General features: G+C 39.2%; 1 protein-coding gene across 3 annotated transcripts in view; it reads right to left on the bottom strand.

Moving 5' to 3' along the window:
- The window catches only part of epha3 (eph receptor A3), a 90681-nt gene that overhangs the window by 26410 nt on the left and 53664 nt on the right, over positions 1-10607 (bottom strand). For all 3 annotated transcript variants that reach the window (XM_005747854.1, XM_005747853.1, XM_005747855.1), the window contains 2 exons: positions 7574-7933; positions 3476-3600 (listed from right to left, as the gene is read on the bottom strand). In XM_005747854.1, coding sequence (XP_005747911.1) covers positions 3476-3600; positions 7574-7933 — 485 coding nt within the window. The remainder of the gene's footprint in view (positions 1-3475; positions 3601-7573; positions 7934-10607) is intronic.

A 10607-nucleotide genomic window follows, 5' to 3' on the forward strand; every position in this document is an offset into this window, starting at 1 on the left:
TGCATGTGGACTTTCTGTTCTGTGCATGAGCCTCCATGTACTTTTTTGTGTGTTGAACACCAGAACGCTGTAAGGATTTAATATGGTCTCAGTGCTGAATTGTGCTTTGATAACATAAACAAAGCTGCAGTAAATTATAGCTTAAACACACACACACAAGACACAGAGGCAAAAACATACAGATCCTAAGATGGGTGATGTACAGCAGAAGTCTTGTGAATTGTTTTAGTAAAAATCCCTTTTGTCTAAGACTAAATAAACAGCCTAAATTAATTTTATCTGGAGTTCTCTCTCGGCTCTCGGCTCTTTAGATTATAGTGATAAAACACGCAAAAATAATTAGCAAAGTGTATTCGCACAAATTCGATTTCCACAAAGTGCACTAGGAACTGTCTTATCGGTCTGCCCTTTAGCTTGTTTAACGGACACGGAGAGCATGGAGCTACCATGGGATTTCCAAAAGATGAAACACCTCTCTTCTTCTGGGAAGCCTTCTAGTTGGAAATTCCCAAGATTATTACAAAACCTCCCCATCCCCAAATATGGGACATAAAATGTGCAGGCCCTGCAATTCAGACATTCTGACCCATCAGTTTTACAAGTGTGCTAGCGAGAGCAAAGTGAGCAAAGCCAGAGGTAGAAAACTGGTTAGCTGTGGTTCATTTAATTATAATGAGTTGGCTTGTTTGTCTGGTATAACCCTACCAGGTAGTATTCATTTTAGATTTAAGCTCCTCAATGTATAGTGATTTATTGAGGCCTCTCTTTAATGTTTTTTTTTTTTTTACTTTTCAGAACAGTTCTATGTTGACACAATATTTGCGATGTTTTTTACAGCTCTGGGTTTTATTTGGTTTGTTTTTGTTAGGTTTTGGCTGCTGCTAACCTCAACTTTTGGGATTAAAAAAAAGTATCTCTCTTTTTATTATTATTCCTGCCATTCTGCAATAAAACACTTTTTTGTATCCAGTGCTTTTTTTCACTTATGTTATATATAAAATTTCACATCTGTTGAATACTGGATATCAAAGGAATATGATTATTTTTAATCAAGCCGCTAACACTATACTTAGTGCCTTAGCTTCACGTGGTTTTATCTTGAAGTAACGTGGTCTATTAAGTTTACACAGATGTCTGGAAAATACACATTTTTATCAGTTAGCAGAAAATACGTTGCAATTTGGTGCATTAGGAAGGCCAATAATCACAGGATTTAGAGCGGTAGCCCACAATATGAGATGAAATGACTTGTGACAAATAACATTTTTGTTTTGCCTCACATTAACATCCCAGTAGAGAACTCCTGTTTTTAAATTTTACCAGTGAAATATGTTATGGTCCAAAATTAAACTATGAAGTGTTTATATAAAACAGTATTTGATTTTATCACCCAACAAAAACAACAAGGCTGTAATTTTATAACTTTCCTTTCTGGCTTCAGTGGGTTCCCCCCCCCCAAATATGTTGGTCCACTGAGGATCCATTACTCTATGCACTATATGCTCGGCATTTTTTGATATGACTGCAGTTTCTACAGTGACAGATGCTAGGCTGGAGTCACTGGTAAATTTCTACTGGATTACTGAATTCTTCTCACTGCAAATGTCTGTTTTAAACTTGTTTAAATCCAGACAGGAAACCACAGCAAAAAAAAAGAAATATAAAAGTCTGGCTGTTGATGTAAACCTGAACATCACTTCCTTGGTAAAAGCTCTCTCTTTTAATCTCTTTAATCTTAGTCTGTTTTTGTGTTCTGTTTCACCATCCTGTTTATGTCTATGTGCAATTATATCTGTGTGTCTGTGCATGTGTCTCTAAAAGCCTCTTTCTGTCTCATAAGTGAGTCATGGTGTGGTCTTGGTGTGGGGAATTCGTGTTCCAGTGTTTCTCCTTCTGTGGCCTTTATCCTTGGCATGCTAGTTGCCCTCAGTGTCCCTGTGCCTACAACAAGAAGAGGCCTCTGTCTGGCATTCGTCTTGGGATCTACCATGATTCTCCAAGTTTGCTCTTCTGCGTGGAAGAGCCTTTTGTCAGGGGTTTAAAATCCCTGGGTATGTATGTCTAGTGAGGAGAATCCTATGGGAACTTGCTTTGTGGGTATGCGTGTTTGTGTCTCCAGCACTTCCTGAAAGATAATGCGGTTACCAAGCAAAATACCCAGAAGGCTTTATTACAAAATGCTTTACTTTAGCTCCACCCTCATATTTTTCCTGTCCTTTTTGAACGAGCGTGCATTGGTGATAAGTGAGCATGTGTGTGCAATTGGAAAACCACAGCTGAGAATAAGACCTGCAGTGAGCTCTGACCCAGCATCACTCATTAACTTTTCCTCTCACTGTTTTCCGGCCTTGTTTTAACATCTTAGGTAGGGATGGCTGAGCAGAGACCAGAGTTTAGAGAGGAAACAGCTTCTGTCAGCCTACTAATCAAGAGATTAGGGGCCACTGTTGGCATTCAAGCAAACTGATTTGGGGCACACACACACACATATACACACACAAACACACAGACACACACACTGAATCTGCCAGAGTGATTAAACTTGCATCCACGGCTAATTTCACCATCAAATGTCAGCCATAGCCCAGCATTGGTGCTGAAAGCCAGTGTAATTCGTTCTGCACTAATTTCCCTCACAGAAGAATGAGGGACCCCACAGATGCATTTACTGTCTGCCATAAAACTTGTCTCCATTAAGGAGTGGACTAGAGAGGAGGGCAGCATGAGAGATGGAAGGATAGATAGAAAGAGAAGAGAAGCAAAAAGAAAGGAAGAATGTAAAAATTGTCACATGAAAAAGAAAACATGGTGGAAAGGGAGGTCTTCTGCTGAAGAGATTTCTTTTACTGTAAAAATAAAACATTATGCACAACATAACGACAACTACATTTTCATTTCATTTTAATTTATATTAACTTAAATTGTACCTGAAAACCCAAAACTACAACTCACATTAGTTCGAATAACATTTACAAAGACTAGAAGGGTTAGAGTTGAGTTAAATTTTATTATTTTCACAGAAATTCAGTCTACTAGGCCAGAGAATAAGTCCAGGATGTGCTTCCAAATGTTAGAGAAAGACTGATGGATATACTACATGGACCTAAAAAGGTGGAAATGTAAGTAAACCTTTTCAGTCTATTCCCCTGGTGAGAAATATTTTCAGGAAATTCAAGTGACCAGTTTTCAGGGTATTTATTTCTCTTTGATGCCTAAATTGGAGACACAGCTGGATTGAAATAATAAAATACTAGAATCTATTCACAAGCAGCTCACGAATTACTATGCCATGTGCGTTTATCTTCTGAATTTAGCATCATTCTTACCAGACGTTTAGAGAATGCTTACAATCTTCCCATCTTAGGTGTACTCCCCCAAATGAGTTAGGGTTAGATCTTTTTTCTCTTAGAGAGGCACATTTTATGATGCAAATGCACACAAGGAAAACTTTAACAGTGATATATACTGAACCAACCTTTTCGTAGTATTTGATCTCATAGTCAAGGATGATACCGTTGGGTCTTTCTGGCTCCTGCCAGGACAGGGAGACACTGCTTCGAGTTGTCTTCTCCTTTTTGATCACTGCTACTGGAGAGGGAGCTGGGCAGGAGACATAGACAGTCAGAGAGTGAGTTCCGTTAGTGTAAGGTTCAGTGGAAGTTCAGTCCACAGTGTTGAATCCTGGCAATTGTCTATAGTTCCTGTTAGCCTAATTCAGTTTGCTGCTTGGTGGGGTGGCATTCTAAAGCAAAGGCCCAGGGTTGTGAGTGGAACAAGACCGTGTGAAGTAATGTACAAGAAACTGCACTGGATCAACATATCGGAATTTTCTACTGGTTTTAAATTTATCAAAATGTGTATCGATATTTGTCGTTTTAAGTAAAGATTAGGACCAGTAAGATTTACATGTTTACCAAAAACAAGCAAAAGCACGATAATTTCTGCTATTTCTGATCAGAGTATAGTAGTTTGTCCTCCATCACTTATATTTAAAACACTATAAACAATTTCCTCTCTGCTGTCCTCATCCATTTTGGTTAGTCGCTTTCTCTCTTGCCAATCTTCCTCGCCAATCCTTCGCCCATGCACCGCTTTGCCTCAGGGAGTTCACATGGTCCCAATCTAGTAATTCAGCACATCTCTCCTTCTATCAAGACTCGCACCCCTCTCTCGTTCTGTGTCTCTCTCCTCACTCCCTTTCTCATTTCCCTTTTTTACTGCTCTCTAATTGCCAGGCAGCTCCAGGGCCAGCTCGGCATCTGAGGCATCGACTTTTAATTTTATTAGACCACAGGAAAAAACATGTTTGTCTTTGAAATGTTCAAGCCTTTCTTGATTGTGATTATATGGCTGCAGAATGCGTCTGAGTGTGTGTGTACATTTACTCGTGTGTATTTCCGCGGGAAGTTATTTTTTCTCCTGTAATGAATCCAGATGGGGAGAATCTGTTTCTATACCCCCTGCTCCTCCTCTTCTCCTCTCCCTCTGCTTCTGATAGTGGGGTGAGGCTGTGCTTTTTATTGGCTCTGTGGTTTATGGTGGTAATGATTTACTGTGTCTGGGTTGCTTAGAGGCAGCTTCAAGTTCCTCTACTCCTCTGTTTCCTTTGCCTTGCTTCCCTTTCTATCTTCCTCGGCATGTCTACTGCTAAGCACTTAATTTGCTGTCACTCTGTTTTTTGTCTGAGGCATAACTGATACAGTATACCAGGCCTGTACTGGTGTTAAAAACTGTCCTTCTTTGTCATTCACTCGTAATTTGAGGGCCATGCTGCAGATGTTGAAACAGTGACCTCTACAACACTGGCACACAGTTAGAAGTAATTATTATTGGAAACTAAATTAAACAAGATGCTATTCAATGGCAAAAATCATTGCCCAAATGAGAGAAAATATACAACTTTGCCTTTACTTTCTCATTGTTTAACGGCTACCATCACCAACCATATTATCATATCACTAGAGATATGCAACTAGATATTACTCTGCATCTGAATCACAGTTACTCTGTTCTTAGCATAGTTATGAAATAAGTGGAGGGCAAAGGAGGCGAGAGGAGGAGAACTGTCTGACAGCACCTTGACAGCACAACCAGGACACACTGCTCCTTCCAGGGAAACACTTAATCCAGCTTTTAACAGCTTTGGCATCTATACGTGTGTGCTGGTGTGTAAGTATGTGTGTTTATTCGAGGGAAAGCATATAGACGGGTGGGGCAAGTGCACTGACATACTTAATCCTTGTAAACTCTGAGGGCTGATGGAGAGTGTGCAGCTGCAGGCTGAGATATTTGTTAAAGAGAGAGGGGATTGTAACTGTGAATAGCCGGGACAGAGGGTGTAGTACTGAGGTGTGTATGTTGTCCTTCTCGGTGTGTAAATCTGCTTGCATCTATGTGAGCACACTGATAAATGGTAAGTAAAGATGAGTTTCATTTCATCTGATTATCACTTAGACACTAAGATGGCTTTTGATATTCTGTGCACACACAGACCTCTTAGTGTTGATAAGCCCTCTTCAAATCTAATATATATTCAGATTGCAGAGATAATCCTACTAACTAACCACACACTTACAATAAAATGCTTACTAAAAATGTGCTTATTTTTTTATTTTTTTGTCCAAATTTGTATATTTTTAATTTTGCTTTAATCTGAACTTTTGATGCATGTGCACTTAAACATACGAGCACCCAGAAAGACACTTAAAATCTACATTTAACGCTTATCCCTATTTTGTCACTTAAAAGGCACACACACAGCAGACTCTTTATATGGTATGTGATTTATATATATCAAAGCTCCTGCATTTGTATTTGTGTGTCTAGTTTAAAAGTTTCCATAATACAACTGTTTACTCTATGCAGTGCCTCTTTTGAGTCTCCCTCTTGGAACTCTCTGAACCTTAAACTACATGCTGTAGTACATGCATGTTTTCTATCACAAGAAAATCAGCCTGTCACCAAGTCAGCCCAACACGACATTTCACAAAGACTGCTGCAAGTAGCAAGATCTGAATCAGTTATCCAATACAATCCAACCCTCATGGTATTTCCCGTTGAGCGTACCCACAGGTGTGAGGCTGTTTTTACAATTTTGGATCTGTTGTTATAATATTTAACATTTTACATTACTTGATTTTAATTTTTCTCCACACAGCTTTCCTGATTTACAGGTATGTGAATTCCAAGGGGACTACATTACTGATACTGATACTAAGAATAATCAGTACACCCTGTAACCTGTGAGAGAAAGCGTCTCTTTCATTCATAAAGCAGAGGCACCAAGACTCGATATTTGCATGTAACTTTTAAAACAAGCAAAAGACTTGAAGTACTAAAGGTTTCATTGCATTTTGCTTGAAGGCATCTCTACTCTGACTCTGTTTAAATTCATTGCTCTTGCCATCTGCCTATCATCATCGATGTGATGGAGTCTGACCTTGCTGTATGACAGCTTATGAGAGAAATTCGCATCTGTCTGGTCTGTAAAAAAAAAAAAAAAAACACCCTTCCAGGTGCTACATCAACCTTCAAGGTTTAGAAGAAGAGCCATACAGAAAAATAGAGGAACACAGAAAAACTGGGTGTGGGGTTGGTTTGGGACATGACAGGTAGAAGTAAAGGAGGTCGGTAGGGCGGTGGGGGGGATGTAGGGAACCACACTGCTTGAGAAAAAAAATGCTGAGCTTCCAAACACAAAGGCAAAATGTGTAGGGGAACACTGAAGGAATGGCAAAAAGAAGAAAATAAGCTGATGAACTAGACTGGGACCTTTGCACATTCCTTGCTAGAGTCATGGATTTCTGAGGTTTGGCACTTTCTGCTGCAGCTAGATTTATTTTACCCTTGGAATTTCACGGCACTGCTTTCCTTTGCCGTCTTTTTCTTGTAAGAACTGGATGTGTGGAGAGATATTTGTATAAAAAGATTGATGGGAGTTTTAGGAGCCCATCCTCACGTTAAGAGAGTATGTTAAAAGGAGGAGTTATATTTTGGAAAAGGAGGAGGACATTCGATCCTGGTCGTTAAACAAGAGAATAGCGGCCTGGGATCGCCTTGTAAATGTCCAGGGTTGATGGTTGTAGTACATATGTTTGAGGTATATAAACCATAGGCTAGGGTATTATTTTATGAGAATATTCAGAAGCACAGGGGGAGGAGGAGGAGAAGCTTGTGTATGTTATCAACATGGTAGCTATTTTTTTTATTTACACACAGTACTTGTTATTACATATATAATACACTTGTATTAAATGCACTTTTCTTCATGCATGAATCAGCCACTCCATAGTTCCCAGTCCTCAGACCAGCTAAAAATAGAGATAAGCAAAATCTTGCAACCTGCATGAGATGACCAACCTGCTTAACCTAAGATCTGCCAGAGGCTATTTTTTCTTTGTTGTTGGAGAATGGGCCTATGTTTTTACATCAGTGATCTATCTTTTTTATTGATTATACGCAGACAACTTTCAATCAATATTCAAAATGGTTCAAAAGTATTGCTGTTATTGTGTATAGTCAATCGTCTCAGCTCATATCTTTAGCTAGCCACCCATACATCATGACATCTCACCCGCTTGGTTGGTGGTGATGGTGACGGCAGCGTACTGTCTCATCTTTGGTGCCAGCGATGACACACCGTTCTGTGCTTCAATCTCAAATGTGTAGTTAGTGTGGGCTAACAAGTCGCCAACCGTCACTGTGGTGTTGTGCAGTCCCATGGCTCTTGGCAGGAAGCGAACATTGCTCCGGCAAGGTTCACAGCGCTGGGTCCCACTGCTGCTGCCATTAGCAGCAACAGCACGGCAACGTTTGCAAAGGACAGTGAAGGTGATATCCCTGCGCCCTCCGGTGTCCTCAGGCCAGCTCCATTCCAGGATAACAGAAGTCTCATTGATGGAAGAGATTACGTTCCGGGGAGCTGAAGGAGGTCCTGGTAGACAGAAGGAGATGAGGTGAGATCGAGAGGCAGGTCACTGGATTTACAGAAGGACAGAATGCTTAGTAGTATAAAAAAACACACAAAAACTGATTAGTATAGTATAAAAAGGCAGATTGAAAGGAAAGAACACAAAGAAAGGAAAATGCAGCAGCATAACAGACGGAAAGCAATATTAACATCAGTCAGTAGACTGGCATAAAACTGAATTACATTTAACAGCAAAGTCATATGCTAAGTGTAGTACACAGAACATGTAACATGAACTTTAACTCTAACTATATGGTCATTTTACTTCTTTGCTGTTATGTCTTTCTCTTTGAGAATTGGAGCAGGGTTGTGAAAAATCACTCATTTATAGCTGGATTGGGTGTTTATTCTTCCTTAAATTTCCCAAAGTTTTTCCTTCTTCTTTCATAAGGAAGATATATATATCTATAAATAATGCATATATATAAATAATGCATTATTTGCCTTCTTGGACATCTTCATGGAAGAAAATTCTTACTATGAGTGCTATACAGTGAATGAGTTGTCGTAATACTAGGGTTATGTTAATGTAAATAGGTGAATCTACTACAGTATGTATGTGTTTACATCTCACTTTCAAATTCCGTAAGAAATAAGAGGAGCATGGCACAGTCGGAGCAAGTGAGTCTGACTCACTCAGACTAACATAAAATCTGTCTTATTACAAACAGATTTCCAGATACTCATATGAAAAACTATGACTAATTACATGGGGGACATAGCAAAACTGCCAAATAGCTCAGTGGGGGAAACTGAGAAGGCAGAGGAAGGAAAAAAAAGATTCAAATGGGCTTACTGGATTGTGTCTTGAGATAAAACGCTTTGTTTAGTTTGTTTTGCTGAATTTACTTCACTCCCAAACTATGCGTAGTGGCTGTCTCAGTTATCTGCATCGCAGATATTTATGTGCTTGAGCCAGAGAAATCAAAAGAAAAATACACACACGATTTGGCTGCAAAGAAGTTCTGATAACTGCAAGTCTCATGAATCTAACTTTGAAAGACATGTCAAATTACATGTCAAGTTACATGATTCAAACTTTTTAACTCTAAATACAGTTGCACACAAGAAGTTTCTAAAAGTCAGTCATTTAAATATCTAAGTGGTAAAAAAAAGGTCTGAAACATCAGTAAAAAAATGTACAACTAACATAACATCCACTGACCACATCAGAGTTTTGAGTCTGCATTTCAGCTTAGCTTTACCCATATGTGCATACATGTATATGCACTGCACTGCTTGTATGCACATGCATACAGGGAAGCTAAAGTAAAAGTCAAAATGATTGAACACATCTTGACTGGCACGTGAAACCAAACACAATGTGTTAAAGCTAAAGGTGCAAAACTACTGTGGAAGAAGTTTCAGTCACTTATATTTTCTTTAACTTTAACAGTTTGGATTCGTCATTGAAAATTAAATTCCTCCAAGAAGTCAGTTAACTCATTTTACTTTCAGCAATGTACATTTTTGCTGTGTACTGCATGTACTGCAACTTAGAACTTCAAACTCAGAATTAACACCCATGAAAATACTCAATACTCAAATACTCAGATCAATACTCAGAGTTATCCACAAATACAGTAACAGTGGTGCCTCTGCTTTTGAACACAAATTAGTTTGTTATCCTACTAAACTAACACTGTTTATTAATGTTACAGATGCGCTGGGCTGCGCCATTAACATTATTGTTTTATTATATATATAGCAGCTAGCCAGCAAACGCCTTAGTTAAATGACAAACGTTATCATGTGCTATTTAATGCTTCCGTGATGTATAAACGGGAGCATCAGTGACCTCTCCAAATCCCTCAAAGTGTTGTTCATCGTTCTGAAGGTCAGCTACCTTACCTGCTAGCAAGGAGAGGGGCTGCGTACCTGCCTGTCTGCAACTGTGCTGTGTGATAGGGTTGTGCTGATGAGCGACGATGTCGTGGATCAACAATGATCGAAGTAAGCGCAATAGCTCATAACTCAAGGTGAATTTTATTTCATTTACCAATTGATGCATGAAATCAATATCATTATTATAAGGTTCATAATAAACTTCAAATAGCACCTTCACATATAAGCAATATTTGTAAGAAAGACATGTCTGGGCATGCAGGGGCGTGCAAACACAAGTTTACACCCAGAATTCTGTATGCTTTGAAGTTAATGAGCGTGGAGCAGCTACACTAATCCATCATCAGCATCAAGTGAGAGAAAACAGAAGAAGATACTTTTGACTGCTGGATGGATTTTTAAAACCCCATTATGTGACTTTCATTTGCAGATGCTGGCTTATCTTGTTAACTTTTTTTTTTCTCCACAGTGTGTATGCAGTGCATGGTGAAGACCGAAGGGAAGACAGATGAAATATTTAACACCTAAACAAACAAACAAAAAAAAGAACTGTAGGACAGCTATACTATAGGTCTAATTTTAAAAAGTAACAAGCCAGAAAATGTGATGAATTAATACCGTTTTAGCTGTTCAGCTGCTATCTGTCTAATTATGGTCAGCTCTGACCTCTGCGCCTTTTACATGTGGGCCACACTTTGTGTGTCATGAACGGTGCTACCATAATTGTGCAGTTTAACTTCCTCTGCTGCCCTGCAGCAATGCTATCGGTTATCGGCAATGGCACGGTCATGAT

This window comes from Pundamilia nyererei, unplaced genomic scaffold (assembly GCF_000239375.1).
Source record: "Pundamilia nyererei isolate P.nyererei 1_Seehausen unplaced genomic scaffold, PunNye1.0 scaffold00206, whole genome shotgun sequence".
Lineage (NCBI taxonomy): Eukaryota > Metazoa > Chordata > Actinopteri > Cichliformes > Cichlidae > Pundamilia > Pundamilia nyererei.